This window comes from Canis lupus, chromosome 34 (assembly GCF_011100685.1).
Source record: "Canis lupus familiaris isolate Mischka breed German Shepherd chromosome 34, alternate assembly UU_Cfam_GSD_1.0, whole genome shotgun sequence".
NCBI lineage: Eukaryota > Metazoa > Chordata > Mammalia > Carnivora > Canidae > Canis > Canis lupus.
This window is the reverse complement of record NC_049255.1, coordinates 24,027,153-24,044,168: the sequence shown is the minus strand read 5'-3', so window position 1 is coordinate 24,044,168 and position 17,016 is coordinate 24,027,153. Positions and strand designations below refer to the sequence as shown.

Sequence of the window (17,016 nt, the reverse complement as noted above, 5' to 3'; positions counted from 1 at the left end):
TTATCCGAGAAGGAGATTTTATTATTCAGTCTTATGCCTCACAATATTGTAAAGTCTGACTAAAATGACTGTTAATCTCCAGATCATTAACTGATTATCAGAACACAGAATTTAAATGTTAGCTGAAAGCATACATGTATTATATAATTATTTCAGTGGCCACTCAAAATTTAAACATCAAAAATGCTTTTCTATCAACCTCACATAAACCTTCTTTTCCTCCACTTACCTTGACTGACCCAACTATAATTGATGCACATATAAAATATGTATTAACCTTGAGAATACAGGCAAATACATGCTTATAGTTTTATTGACCTGTTTATGAGAAATTGCTTAAAAAAATACATAGTATCTAATTTTTTGCCTTTGCTCAAATAAAGACATGTGTCAGAAACTAAAACTTGTCAAGTCTAGCATAATATCTCCTTCACATATTGTTCTGCTCTCCCACACAGTAGTTTTAAATACAGCTTTTCAGCAGTTGAATGCTAGAAATTTGCATGCTGATTCTATTAGGGAAAATGGTCAGATTCTATTCAGACTGAATGCAAGCTAAATTGGTGAGACACTGGGACACTTTGCCACTTGGCTTCAAGTTAAGAGAACAGCATCAGTGTTGAGGTTGGCTTACAGTGCTGGGTCTTTCCCTTTTGTAAAATGGTTTAGAAAAGTTCCAAGTTTCCTTTTGGCTTCATTTCTAATAATCCAGACTTCTACTAAGGAGAAAAGACATTTAAAATGTCAAACTGCAAAATATCTGAAAAGAGCAAAGACTGTGCATGTTGGGCACACTTCAGGGGAAACCAAAGTCAAATGATAACTACTTATCAGCAGCTGAACCCCAAACTTTAAAGGTTAAGTAATAAAAAGAATTTGAGATTAACAGCAGAAAAGGATATAGGCCTCATTCTAGACAGTGGCTCTTTCCAGTTTTTCTTAAATTGTTTAATTTGTTTATTTATTTTAATTTTTTTACATAGGAGCATGAAAATCAAAATAGGTAATGAGTCCAAATTATTTCCTTTTCAGATAAAGTAGAACTCCATAAAATACAATTTAAGCGAAATTCAATTGATGGTTTTTACAGTCAATGATCTGAAAATATATTTTTTTATTCTATTTGGTATTTCCTAAAAATGGCTTTAATAAAATGAATTTTATTTAAAAGATGGAAGTATAGCCTTCTTACTAGTCAGCTTCATATGTGCATAACCATATACATATATATGAAAAAATATATATGAAAATTTTATGTACACTTAAATATTAAACAGCATTTTATGTATGCAGGGCAGTATGAGTATATAGACCTGAACTGAACAAGACCTGTGACATTTTGGAGTATATCAAAAGAATGAATTTACTCTTAAATGGTTCACATATAATTCTAAAACTATTAATATCAAAAAAGAAGCATTAGCATTCTATTAATATTCTTTAAGACCGAGAATACCATTTGTTTGCTTTTCTTAATACATATTAATGGATTTTATCAAGTTCAAATATATTTGAATTTCTACATAATTGGTTCTCAATTCAAGAAAATAATATCTCTTATAGGCATCCTGCACAAAATTTTTATCTTTTGAAAGCTAACATAGAATGTGAAAAGGTTGTTATTTATATGTGTTTATTCCGTTATATTGTAGGCTCCTTGAGAATGTATGGTACTGTTTATTTTTATTTTCTCTTTTAGATATTTTCTGAAAGAATAAAGGCAATTAATTTGTTGATTGTTGGCTATAACCTTTGAATTTCAATTATAAAACAAAGAAATAAGAAAATGTATAGTTGGCTTATGAATTTTGTTTGCATGTTGGCTCAAAAGAGGTTTAATTCCAGGAGATACATCGATGCTAGGCTTGATGAACCATTACAAAGGCTATTTCACCAAACTATTCCAGACATTTGTAATGGGCTATATTCATCTATTCCTTACGAATTTACAAACATTTATGGAAAAGCTACCAGGTGCCAGGTACTGTGCCAGATTCAAAAAGTAAGAGAGAAATACTGATCTCAAATAAGCTGTACATAGTAAAGTCATATTTGTAGATACATGTAATATGAATTAAAAGTGACCGCTACATCCAGAGAGCCATGGATAAATTGCTTGTGTTGTGGTGATCAGAAGAAAAAAAGATGATTTTTCACCTGACAGTGAGATTTTATGAAGAAAGTTGAATTTGAAGTAGGTTTTAAGAATAATTGAGAGTGCATTTTATTTCTAGTAATTGAGATTTGGATGTACAGATATAGGTGGGAGGATTTGCCACATGTGAAAGCATAGTAGAAGCAACAAGTGAAATATGTATATAAATTGTGATAGAATCTGAGGGAGATGAAAAAGGCATATAATATATAACCTATTAAGATGGATGCATTTGTATGAGGTGGTTTAGGAACCTGATGATGAAGATAACATGAATTACCCATATTTGTCTGAATCTTTTCTTTTTGTGGATTTGTAATCAAATACTATACAAATAGACAAGTAGGTAAACATTCATGCTTGCAGAACCATTTCATTGGTCTACCATTATTGTTGGGTCTGAGGAGATGTTTTGAGTGACTTGTCACCTTTTAGTTTGCAAAAGAAAATTACTCTAGGACTATGTCGTGAGTCCTGAATCACAAATGAATCAAACTCAAAATGTGCACAAATAGGACCATTAGGTAGTAGGATGGCCATTAAGTTTCAGAATTGCATAGACCTGTCCCTGTTCTTTGACTCCGTGTTCTCTTCGTACAAATGCCAATTCTACTTTGAAGAACACGATCTCTGCTCCATTTACCATCTCCAGGTAAAACCATTAGTCAAATTTACTATGTTTTTATCCTGTTTATATAAAAAATGGTCACCCATTTTTGCCTTTTTGCCTCTTGGTGTGATACCAATGCCTATTCTGTGATTTAAGAGCATGATACCTACAAAATGACTATAAACAAAGTGTATTTGCTGTAACAGGTAACTGGGGTAACGCTGTTAGAGCGATTGAGCCACGTTGGTAGAAGTCATTTGATTAATGGAAAATACACACAATTGTCAGTACAAAGCCTATTTTACCTGGTTATCCTTATCTATGAAAGGGCATAAATCCTAACCAGAGCACTGTAGCCTAGAGAGAGAAGATCCCTGACTAGATACCGTTATTCTAATCCTGACTCTACTGGTATCTAGCAGCATGATCTTAATTGCTTCATTTCCTCCCTCTGAAGACCTTGATTTCTTCATCTCCAAAATGGAGAATCAGACTATATATTTGCAGCTTTAAATTTCAAGGATTCTATGTTCATCATAAGGACAGAACCTACGAATTTCCTTTATTTTTAGTGCCTTTTATGAAATCAAACAAGTGTACTTATCATCTCTCTATCCAAGTGACAGTATACTTGAAATATGATAGAGGTAAATTATATTCAATAACCTTGGACTTTAGAGAAAAGCACTAAATGAACCAGGCCCCCTCACTCTTGACTACTCTTTAGTGGCGAATATGTCTACTTTGAATTATCCTTCTGAAGGCTCATCATCACAGCAAGGTACACTGCAGCAAAGATGTTTATTAAAAAAAAACAAAACAAAACTACAACTCTAGCTTTTCAGTTCTATCAGAACTATTTGTCTAGCAGATTATTCTTTAGCCTGTCAAAATAAAGTGACTGGTGTGACTGTATGTGTGGGCTTGATTGACGCTGAGTGGAACACACCTGTGAGATGTGGTTTTGTAGCATTGCCAGGCATAGAATATCGGGTCGCAGTTTATTCACACCTGCTGGGTACCTACATGATACCAGGACTCATTCTCTTTGCTTTTTTTTTTAATCTTACATTCCTTCTAGATTAATAAAAGGTTTAGTGTTGTGTGCAATATCTTACAGCCACATCGCCGCAGTCCTGCCTCACAGGTGTTCTGCAGCCACAGTGTATCCCAGCCCATATTTCTCTTTCATTGACCATAACAGAAGTTCCTCACTGAGAAATGTTCCAGTCACTGAGCATTGTAATCACTGCCAGGAAGATATTTAAATGAAGAAGTGTAATTTAAACCCAATGAGTAAGCAACACAAGCAAATTCTGAGGTTGTTTCTCCCATTGACAGTGGGAATATTTCTGTAGCATGCCTATAGTGACACATTACCCCAATAAACCTCTTTACTGCATATTCACAGGTGAATTTCCACCATTGTTTGGAAAGCCCACAGTGTTCATGCCAACTTTGGTTGAGATTTAGGTAGTATTGCTGGAGAAATTTGGGGTCCTCTGAATGTTGGGGGATCCAAATTACAGAAAGGCTGGAGAGTGAAAGAAGTAGAGTCCAAAGAAAGATTATGACTTTTTTTTTAAATGTATATTCTTGTACTAGGCTCAAGGTTATTCTGGCACTCTAATCAACTTCACATGAAGGATGGGGTAAAAGATCATGTTTATTCTCCATCACTCAGCTGGTCCATTTGGGTGATTTATTTAATGGGGGCTTCACTGATCTTCTTCGTTCAATAACTTTTCACAGGAAGCATACTATTCCTTGATACGGGTTCAGGTGATCCTAGGGTATATCCTCATCATCATGAGGCTTTTGTTTGTTGTGTGAGCCTGTTTTAAGTAAATTTCTATTTCAGAGGCTAAGTTTTATCACATTTGAAATAGAACTATTTTAAAAGAAGCTGTACTCTACATTAGAGGTCTGAAAGCTGTATTTAGCTCGTAGGTTAATTTTAGTTGACCAACAGTTTCTCCTCCCCCTTAATTTAATTTACTATTTGAAGCAGTAATACATGCACAGAGGAGAGTAAGTCTACTTCTTACCGTTTTACTCTCCAACTATCCAAATCTCTTCCCATGAGAAAAACGCCCGCGCCAGCTTCTTGTGTATCCTTCAAGAACTTTCTTTTCTTTTTTTATATAAATTTTTATTTATTTATGATAGTCACACAGAGAGAGGGAGAGAGAGGCAGAGACACAGGCAGAGGGAGAAGCAGGCTCCATGCACCGGGAGCCTGACGTGGGATTCGATCTCCAAGATCGTGCCCTGGGCCAAAGGCAGGCGCCAAACCGCTGCTGCGCCACCCAGGGATCCCTTTCAAGAACTTTCTAAACATGATATAAGCAAATACCATTTATGTACATATTTAACACAAATGGTGCCATGTACAAATAAAGACATGCATTTTGGATCTGTGTATATTTAATACAAATGGTAGTATTTATGCAAATACACACACTTACAGATTGCTGCTTTTATTGATCAATGCATCTTAGAGATCTTTCAGTAGCAAAACATGAGTTGCTTTATTGTCATCAGCTGCTGTGTAATATTCCATTGTGTGGACATGGCAAAATATATCTAATCCTCCGTTGAGCTACATTTAGATTATTTCCAGTATTTTGATACTACATGCCACTTTACCGTGAATATAATCTTGAACATAGTCCGTTTTACACACTTGCTTCTATATCTGTAGGTCAAATTCCCAAAAGTGGGTTAATGGGTACATGTATTATAATATGGGAATTTATCTGCATTCCCTGATAGCACTCCCTTGGCTGCATCCTACAAATTTTGACATTTTGTGTTTCATTATTATTCAGCTAGAACTATTTCTAATATCCTTTGTGATTTATTCCTTGACCCATTCTATACAAATCTTTCGTTTAATTCCAAATATTCACAGCTCCTTAAGATACTTGTTTTATTCATTTCTTTTTTAAATATATTTTTAAAAGATTGTATTTATTTATTTGAGAGAGAAAAGAGCACGTGAGAGACAGAGCACAGGAGCAGGGATGAGTGGTAGAGGGAGAGGGAGGAGCAAACTCCTTGCTGAACAGGGAATCCTATATGGGACTTGATCCCAGGACGCTGAGATCAAGACCTGAGCCAAAAGCAGATGCTTAACTGACTGAGCCACCTGGGCACCCTAAGTTTTATTAATTTCTAATTTAATTTAGTTGTCAGTGAAGATACTCTGTAAGATATCAGTCTTTTGACTTATATGAGCTAGCATATAAATATTCATTTTGCTTTTGCTCAGTGTAGTGTTCTACAATATTAATTAAATCATGTTGTTTGATAGTGCTTAGATTTTCTAGATCTCTACTGAATTTTGCCACATATTCTAACAATTATTAAGAGGAGATTATTAAAATTTCTAGTTGTGATTGTGGATTTATTTGTTGGCTCCCTTCAATTCTGTTACTTTGCTTCATATACTTTGAAGGACTGTTACTAGGCACATATGTAAGATTATTACGTCTAAGTCCTGATGGCTTACCTCTGATTGCTATGAAATGCTCCCTTTTACCTCTGACAATGCTCCTTGTCTTGAAGTATCCTTTGTCTGACATTAATATAGCCATATCTACTTTTTATGCTTACTTTTGACTTGTGTGTATCTTCCCCATATTTCTACTTTCAGCCTCCATGAGATATAAGGATATCACCTATAGACAGAATACTGTTGCATTTTGCATTTTTGTTCAGTCTTACAGGTTCTGCCTTTTAATTGCACTGTTTACTTTGTTTACATTGAAAGTGATAATCAATGTGGTTCGGTTTAAATCTACCATTTGCTATTTGTTTTCTATTTATCTCATCTGATTTTTATTTTTCCATTTCCCTCCTAATTTCTTTTTAATTAATATGTTTTATGTTTCATTTAAATCCCTATATTGGTTTCTTAGTTTTACCTTTTGTGTGTGTGTAATATATTTATAGTTTTTGCTCTATAGAATACAACAGGCATTCTTACTTAATGACAGGCTACTTAGAATTAATATTAAGACACTTGACGTAAAATATGAGAGCCATAAAACAATATGTTTCAGTTCAATCTTTGTCCTTTCTACAGTGCAATGTAGAATGTATATACACACACACTTACATTAGAACTCTTTCAATGCAATGTTTTTTTTAATTAAAAGAAGAAAATGTATGTTCCTTTATTTTTTATTTTTATTTTTTTTAAAGATTATATATACTTATTCATGAGAGATAGAGAGAGAGAGAGGCAGAGAAACAGGCAGAGGGAAAAGCAGGCTCCATGCAGGGAGCCAGACGTTGGACTCCATCCCGGCGGGTCTCTAGGATCACGCCCTGGGCCCAAGGCAGTGCTAAACCACTGAGCCACCCAGGGATCCCCTGCATGTTCTTTTATATTTGTCAACATATTTATGATTTTCAGTGCTATTTATCCCTTCCTATATAACCTACTTACCATTTGACATAATTTCCCTTTAGCCTGAATAACATCTTCCAGCGTTTATTATAATGCAAGTCTGCTGGAAGTGAATTCATTTAGTTTATCTGAAAAATCTTCACCTTATCAATTTTGAAGGCTATATGCACTGGATATAGAATTAGGGGTTCAGTTTGTTTTTTATTTTAGCATTTTAATGACTTGATTCCGTTGTCTTGTCTTTTCCATTTGCTTACGATGGTACTTGATTTGTACTTTTCCTTTCTCTGCTTTATTAAAAAATTTTTTCTTTATCTTTATTTTTTGCTTCTGTTTTGTCTATTTCTTTTTCTTTTTCTTTTTCTTTTTTTTAGATTTTATTTATTTATTCATGAGAGACACGGGGTGGGGGGGGCAGAGACACAGGCAGAGGGAAAAGCAGGCTCCACGCAGGGAGCCCGAGGTGGGACTGGATCCCAGGTCTCCAGGATCACGCCCTGGGCTGAAGGCAGGCACTAAACCACTGGGCCACCCGGGGGATCCCCTCTATTTCTTTTTCTTTCACATAGGTTAGATGGTGTCAACAGATTGCTCTTTGTGTGTGTGTGTGTGTGTGTGTGTGTGTGTGTGTGTGTGTTTAAATCTTCATTTATCTGTGTATCTTATCCGGATAATTTCAGTTTATCTGTCTTCAAATTCACTGATGCTTTCATTTGCCACTTTCCAGTTTGTTAATAGGTACATCCAATAATTTTTTTCCCCTCTCAAATACTGACCTTTTTACTTCTCAAATTTTCATTTAGTTCTTTTTTTCCATCATTTCCAATTTTTCTTCTGATATTTCTTATTTGTTTACTCATATGCCCTTTTTAATTTAAATCCTACAACATTTATAGGAGCTATTTTAAAGTCCTTGTCTATTAATTTGGATGTCTGGGTCACCTTCTGTTTTGTGTTTGTTTTTATTGAGTGCTTAATTGGCTGATTATGGGTTACATCACTGTTTGCTTATATCCATGTTTTATGATTTTGTAGTGTATGGTAGATATTTGTATGATATATTGTACAGTGAATTGCACCATCTTTTGATAAAGATGGTGTGTTTATTTCCTGGCATTTAGATAAATTACGAGTAGATCATCTTGATCTTGTTGGGATATGTGTGTGTGTGTTTAGGTCTTAGTTATTTTGCTTCTGTCTTTAATCCAGGGGGTGAGGGGACCTTAATTACGGTGTGGTCATTAACTCTAAACTGGCTGTTCTGAGGTCTCCAGTGAAATGTCCAATATCAAGGTCTTTCCTTTCTGGCTTTTCTAGAAGTTCAGCATTCCTCAGCCCTGCACAACCTCTTGTATCTCTATTGAGTTCTCAGTTCTGTAGTAGTTGCTCTAAACTCGGCCTTGAGGAGTCTTATCCTGAGCATATTCAGTGTATCCATAATCCCAGGATCCTTGGGAAATTCCCATATAATCTCCTGACCTCCATTAGATCAGATTTTTTTCTCTGACACTTTAATCTATAAATTCAAGTCCCCTTAGCATTCCTAAACAACAGTTTCTGCCTCCACAGTTCAAAATAACCACAGTGCAATACTTTAGCTTTACTTCTCCATTCCAGGGTTGAAAAGTACCTCTTGCAGAAAGCCAGGATTAATTTAATACTTATCTCATATATTTTCCTTCTCTCAAAGATCAAAGCCCAGCAATTTCAGTTGATAAGTGTCTGGAAACTGTTGCCTCATATGTTTTGTCCAGTATTTATAATTGTTACATCAGGAAGTTTGATACCAGTTATTCTGACTTCATGGAAGTTGACACATAGAATTTTAAAAATTGGAAAATTTCATGTAAAAATATATTTCCAACCTTACTTGATAATTTCCGGAGCCCCTTGGAGTATTCAAAATGATTTCCCAAAAGGTATAACAGAGGTTATGTTGAAATATGGTAATTTGAAAATGTCCCCACTTCCATCCTTACCCCCAGAGAGGAAAACAGAGACTGAGGCACCAGAGGCCTACCAGAGGATGTATACTCTTCCTGTTTCATCAATGTACTGAAGGTAGTCAATGTACTTGCCTTGATTTGTAAACTCATAGTTACATCCTGTGTCCATGCTCACTTCATAAGAAGTAATGGTGTTTTTAATGGAAAATCACTCTGTTCCCTCAATATCTGCTCTGCCTCTAGAATATTCAGAATTCTGGAAATAATTTTCATGATAACAGTCACTGCAACATGATGTATCTTCTCATCCACCCACCTGCCTTTTCAATTCCCCATTCCTACCTCACTTCCATACTTGCAAGCTATGGGCTAGAGGCTAAGTGAATTGGTTATGTGGCATTATGCCTCTTTAGGAGGTGTGAAGAATCTGAAACTCATGTCACTTATCTCAGATTGATAAAAAACATCCTCTACCGGAAAAAGAAATCATCTATTTATCTGCATACTTTATAACAATGGCCAAATTGATCCTTAAGCAGCATTGTCATATAGGGAAAAACATTATTGAATTCTACAATTGGAGTGACTTTTCTCAACCGACTGCTCAGGCTAACCTTTCTCATTTGTAATATCATATATAACCGAAAAAGTGTTAACTAGATGTAAATAAAGTGAGTGACATGCCAGGTACTAAGTTAGGCACATCTTTATTGTCTAATGATTCAATCTTATAGTGAAAGTATAATTAATATTAACTTATAGATCATAAAACTGAGCTTCAGAGAAATTAAATGACTTGTCCAAATAAAAAAATTGGAGATTTGAATCTTTATGTCTGCCTCCAAAATTGTTTCCAATGTACCACAGTTTTCATTATTTTCTGATGATATAAATTTACTGTTGTCTTGTAAGATAATGCAAAGACTGTGTTAACAAAGAAGCTTTGTTTTTAGAAAAATCAGTTCAGTAGTTTTCCAGTAAAAATTATCTCAAAAGTATATAGGTAACGATTCCATATATGCTAAATTTTTTTAAGTTATAAAATTAGATTTGTTCTATTAAAGCAACTTAGTTTTTTAAAAAATACTTCATTTGAGATAATGTATTTTAGCATTTTCTTTGCCGCTTGTCAGGATGGAAAACAAAAGTTCTCTTGCTTGACTTAATATCATTATATCTGACAACACAGTTGATGGAGCAACTGCTAATATGCCAAGGATTTTCAAATTCTGTACATCTAAAAGCCATTAAGGAAGTTAAGAAATCAAAAGATTCACATCCACATATTCAAGAGTTATAACCAAAGGAACTATCTATCTCTAGAGTTGTTGGACATAAATTGTGTTGCAAGACTCAAGTCTTTAATTTCTTTCTTCTTTATACACAATCTAATAAAAAAGTAGCACAGCAAACAGGGAGATATTTTTGTAGATAAAAAAAAGATTTTGGTTTTTAAATGGAAAGGAAAAAAATCAATATAGAGGGCCCTTTTTATCTAGCATATGTTTGGAAAGTCAGTAATTTTTACATATCATAGAGTCATTAGTCATAACTACTTGTATAATAGCAAAGTTTATTTTCTTTGATTACATTTTCTATTTGATATTCTAAATAACAATATATCATCACAATTTTTTATAGGTAAGCACTGTTTTTCTTTTTTTTAATTACAATATCTTGGGATGCCTGGGTGGCTCAGCAGTTGAGCATCTGCCTTTGGCTCAGGGCGTGATCCCGGGATCCTGGATCAAGTCCCACATCGGGCTTCTTGCAGGGAGCCTACTTCTCCCTCTGCCTGTCTTTCTGCCTCTCTCTCTGTGCATCTCTCATGAATAAATAAATAAAATCTTAAAAAAATAACAATATCTCATATGGACTCCTTAATTTTAAGAAATTATTTAACCATTGAATATGAATGATAAGCTATGGAACATTTAAATCAAAAGGGATATTTGAGATTACCAAGTTCAACAAGGTTCTCTTTTACACTTAGAGGAACAAGGAACCTAAGACAGAAAGTGATCTTCCCAATTTGAACACAGGTTACAGAAATATGGGAATAAAAGGTTTTATGAAGATTTCCATCAAATTATTTTGATTCAGAGTATATATTTTTTAATTCCAACTACTATGGATAGATGGGATATGAGGGGAATTAACAATCATGGTGCTTACTTTCATGGAGCTTAATTCATATGTAATATGCCAGCTAGTGTTAAGCTATGGAGGAAAAAAAGCAAGGTAAAGGATTAGAAAGTGAGGAGGTGCTAAATTATATAAAGCAGTCAGGAAAGCTCTCTGAGATAGTCACATTTGAGCAGTGACCTGAATGAAATGAGAGATCAAACCATATTAATATGAAGGCATTTTCAAGAACTGAGGATCTCAATTGTGAGGGACTTGAAATGGGTTATGCTTGTTGTTTTTGAGAAACAGCAAAGAGAGCAGTGGCTACAGTGCAATAAAGTGTTCATTCATCCATTGTACATGTCGTGGAGTATTGTATCTAGAACAGGAAGGAGGAAATGGAGATGTACAAAGAATGGGATGGAGTTAAATTGTAATTATGCTACCATTTAATTATATTAACTATACGGAATTGTATGTTATGTATTCCTAGTTGAGTTGGAAAGCATACACTCTGGAAGTAAAGCTAGGAGGAGCAAAAGTGGTTGTGAGTAATGTCACTATAAAATGTAGAGACTTTTTAGGTTTTTGATTCTTAAGCCACTAGGTTTATTTAAAATTGAGAGTGTCCTATGGTATTATATTGTTATTATCAATATAATATAGATAGTATTTATTATCAATATTTATCAATAATATATAATCTATCTGTATTATATATACATATGTATATAATATTCACAATTGCCTTCCCATTCCCCTCCCCATCATTTCACTCTCATTTTCCTGCTCTATAATTTTAGAACCATTTAAAATCAAGAGAGTCTCTTAAGCAGTGTCTTTTTATCACTGAAGGCCTTTACTAACACCCATCGATGAATCACTGTAGCTTTCTGCAAATGAATCCTGGGGACTAGTCTGTGAGTATCACCTAGATGGACATGGTTTCAACCCAGCATTAGTCCCGCATATTTCTAGTAACTTAACTGCAGGTGTAACACATTAAACCATTGGAACCTTACACTTAAAGGATTACGAGGAAGAGATTCTTCTAGTACGTTACGAGGACAGCAGTGATGATTGTGAATGTGTTTTATATATAGGATTCTTATTTACATGTGGTTGAAGAAGATGCTATCACATTTGCTTTTCTTCTCATCTTAGAAGGGGAGGAATTTCTTCATTCCATGACAAATATTTTTTCCATTTGTAATATTAGGATTTGATTTCATTGTATTGATTATAAAATCTCATTGTAAGTCACTGAACAAGACTCAAACAGAAAAGGTCATCTTGTGAGAGGCAGTGATTGTGAAGCATGAAATGTGAGTTCTGGCATTGATGCAGTAATGTGTGGTGTGTGTGTGTGTGTGTGTGTGTGTGTGTGTGTGCATGTATAACTTAATCAGATAACCTTTTGGTTGTCTCACTTATCCAATGATAAAGTTGAAGTCGAGGATTTTTAAAGTTCCTTCTTGAATTAAAACTTTTATTCTATGTTTCACTGAAGATCATACAACATAGTAGCAATATTTATTTACTCCTTGTCCCTGGGTATATTGCCTGAAATTTTTATTATTAAGTTGAAAAATTTTACAAGCATTGACTGTGTAATACATTTATGTACATTTAAGGGTAGTCCCTTCAAAAACATCTGTGAGCCTGTGTGTGCTGTGGTTGTATTTGATTTTGGTTCCCAGGCATACATTTTACATGATAAGAACCACTAAAATGTGCAATAGTCAATCTTTTAAATTTACAAAACATTTTACTGGGACCAGACCTGGGCACAGCCTTGCATGATGTTAGCCCAACAAGTGATTCAAGCTGGACAGTTGTGTTCTGTGAAATAAAGGTTGTTTAGAAAAGAAATCTTGCTTCTTGATTTTGTATGATGAATCTTTGAAACCAAGTGCCACTAGAAATTATGTGTAATTGCCTCTGATTTGTTCTTGTTTTTTTTTCCTCCAATTTGTTCTTAATACAGGACCTATATTTCAAGTTCATTGGATTTAAGCATTTGCTATTTCACTTTTAAATCTTTTGTCTCTTTTGTACCTTCTTCTGCAGGATGTTTTCACTCCAGAATGCAAATTTAAGGAATCTGTATTTGAAAACTACTATGTGATTTATTCTTCTACACTGTACCGTCAGCAAGAATCAGGCCGAGCATGGTTTTTGGGACTCAATAAAGAAGGTCAAATTATGAAGGGAAACAGAGTGAAGAAAACCAAGCCCTCATCACATTTTGTACCAAAACCTATTGAAGGTATGAAATGAACTTCTTTTCTTTTAGACTTTGATTTCTGTGTGTTGATGCCAATTTTGCTCCTTATCCCCTGTTCGGTGGAGTTTACTTAGGATGCAACCGATCAAAACAAAGTTTCAGAAAACATGATAGGACTTCTTACTTAAAAGAGAAAAAAAATTCTCTTATAAATACTTGACACTTATTTTAAAAAAAAAAACTGCCTGAATATAGAAGCAAGAAAATTCTTGAAAGTAGAAAAATAGTGCTAGTTACCATTTGGAATGTAATTTCCCTCTCTGTTGAACACAAGAATTTAATTTCTCAAGCTACACATTGAAAAGACAATCATGCTATTATGGTTATTTAAAGTTTGCAAAAAACCTTTAGAAATATGTTTATATCCTAATCTATACATTTTTGTGAACAAATCTAACAATATGGTGTATTAATTTTTTTGTGTTTTCTAAGGAAAGAAAATAGTATGCTACTTATTGTGACCAATAAATATTTGCAGTTTTCAATTTTTCCCTTCTCAGTCGAGCCTATAACCTCCCTTCTCATGATCATTTAATACTTATTTTCAAATTGATTGATGAAACGAATAATTTTATGGCAAGGAAATCCATTTTGGGTGACTTGTTCCTTACAGGAGATGAGAATATACCATTGGAGTAACCACTTTTGCTATATTCAGTCAAGGTTTTTAACATAGGGTTTGAAGTAGCGGTGACCTAGACATTTACCGATAACCTTCCTTTCTGAAAGTCACATTATAATCACTTAAAACATTAGTTCAGCCTCTTTGTCTGTGGAAATGAGGGAATTGAGGCAATGTATTACAATTCTGCAATTTAGCCAGCCTTTGTGTCCCCTAAATATCTATAAGGCATGTCAGGTCAGCCAGTGTAGGATCACAATGGCTGTTGCACAGTACCTATGAGTGTAACAGTCAACAAACATTTGTTCAGTCAACATTATGTTCAAAGCACAGGGAGGGACCTGTGGCATTTGGAGTGACCTGTGGCATTTGAAGCTCCTGGTCCCTCTCAAAACTCCTCTCAGACCCTGTGCTTTTAACCACACAAAACAGAACTTTCCTTCATGTAATGTATTTTTTTAAAGATTTTATTTATTTATTCATGAGAGACACAGAGATAGAGGCAGAGACACAAGTAGAGGGAGAAGCAGACTCCCTGCAGGGTGAGGGGCCTCTCTGTCACTTTATTGTCATATATAATCCTTTCCCCTAGAACTGATCACATTGTATTAAATTTACCTGTTTGCCACACTATCCCGTTATCCATGGCTTGATCATTTTTTGGATGCGTGGAACAAGTTTTATTTTTCGTCATATATCCTTGTTTCTTGTAATATCTTGCATATCATAAAGAGATATTCAATAATCTGTTGTCAATTGGATAAGTGCACACATGAATAAACAAATGAATAGGTAAGTATGAAAACAAAAAAGAATTACATATGCTCCAGATAACCTCATAATATTCTTAGATATGAAATATGTGTATTGATGGGAATAGTACAATGTAAAAAAGTTATGTACTACATGTTGCCAGAATGATATTGGGATTTAAGGAAAGAGCTATCACTTCCACCAAACAAGAAAAAAAAAAGATATTGAAAAGCTGATTATTTAAATGTAATTTCAAGGCTAGGCCAGGTCAGACCATTAGAGGTGAGAGGTAGAGCTCCAGAGACAAAAACACTCCAGGTGCAGTGTGAATAAACTATTAAAACATTTGCATCATTTTTTTAAATTGGAGCATAATTAACATACATGTTATACATGTATGTAACATACGCATTATATTCATCTCAGCTGTGCAATATAATGATTGAACAATTCTATACATTTTTCAGTACTTATCAAGATAAATGTACTCTTAATATCCTTTATCTATTTCACCCATTCCCCTGCCCACATCCCCTCTGTCACATCATTTTTATTTGTGCATTTAAACAGACTTTTTGTTGTTGTTGAAACAAAAGTAGCACAAGCTTGTTAACAATATTCGAAAATTCAGGAAAGTGTAAAAGGAAAGGAAAAATCCACTTGTTTTATTTGCTCTTTTTGTAGATAATGCTTTTCATACCGACTCCCCCACAAAAGAAAAAACACACCTATAATTTACCCACCTAATCATGACTGCTGTCTGCACTTTGGCTAGTCAAGTTTCTTGAGATTGTATGACCATGTACACATTTCCAAGAGTGATGCATTCAGTGACCATATTCCTAGTCTTACAGCTGCTTAAATTCTAAATTTATTGCTGCATTTCAGTACAAACATAGAAAGAGGCTACTAGACAGTCCTGATTGTCTACTTTAGAATTAGATTTGGCTAGGTACGATAGAAAACCCATGTTAAGAACAGCTTAATCATACAGAGTTTTATTCTCACAAACCAAATCAAGAAACCTGCTGTGCAGGGCCAGTTCTGTGGCTTCCCAATTGTTAGGGACCTCAACTATGTCCAGCTCTGAGAGCCACTCTCCCTAGTGTGTTGTACAGTTGCACCACACAATGGCTCTCGATTGACTTTTATGCCCATGGTCCAACCAGCATCTTCATCCTAGACAGAGGGAAGAAGAAGGGATGAAAAGGGCAGAGGCAAACCCCGTGCCAGTGTTCTCTTCAAGAAGGTCCCCTTCGGTTGCCATAAGATACTTACATCATGCTGAGTACAGCCCAGGCAGGATGTTGCATTAGGTGCAGGGAAGCCTAGCAATGTACTATTTCTTCTGGATCACTACATGCCAAATAAATGCTCAGGTATTTTTAGAGAATAACAGACCGGGACAGTAAGATCCTCTGCTTCAGCTTGCCATCATCTTAACTTTAGAAGAGCCCTGATTTCCTAATTTTCTTATTAAGAGCTTTTGGTTCATTGTTTTATTCTTAATTTTTCTTATTTATTGATGTCTTAGAATGATTTTCCTTTTGTTCTGAGGGGGAAAAGAAAGTTCATTCTAAATCAGAATCACTAATATTTAGATATGTTTCCAAGGCTCTTCATCTCTTTTTGGATGATGGGAATGAAAATTTAGGTATGGAATATGTAGAATTTGATAAGCATCGCTTGCAAAGATGAAAACAAGAATGCATTTGTTTCAGAACAAAGACTTTTTAATTCCCTAGAAATGTCTTTGACTTTTGTCTTAGCAAGTTTCACTTTTTTGAACAAATTAGCTAACAGTTCTATAAATGCTTGCTTCCAACAGGTATTGTGCTAAACCTGTCTCAGTTATCCCCTCTTTTATTATTCATTCCATTTCTATGAAATGGATTCTAATATTAATATAATTTTACAAATGTGGAAAATGAAGCACGGAGACATTAAGTAATTTGTGCCATATCAAGCAGCTTGTAAGTGGCAGAGTCAGTATCCAAGCCAAGGCATTCTGGCTCAAGCAAGCAAGTGCTTAATCTTTGTGAAGACAAGTGAAACTGCTTACAGTCTGAAGTCTGAAATGTAACCTCAATATAGCATAG

General features: G+C 34.7%; 1 protein-coding gene across 4 annotated transcripts in view; it reads left to right on the top strand.

Moving 5' to 3' along the window:
* FGF12 (fibroblast growth factor 12) overlaps nucleotides 1-17,016 on the top strand; it is a 543,009-nt gene that overhangs the window by 505,376 nt on the left and 20,617 nt on the right. For all 4 annotated transcript variants that reach the window (XM_038583706.1, XM_038583707.1, XM_038583705.1 and 1 more), the window contains one exon: nucleotides 13,326-13,524. In XM_038583706.1, the coding sequence (XP_038439634.1) occupies nucleotides 13,326-13,524 (199 nt within the window). The remainder of the gene's footprint in view (nucleotides 1-13,325; nucleotides 13,525-17,016) is intronic.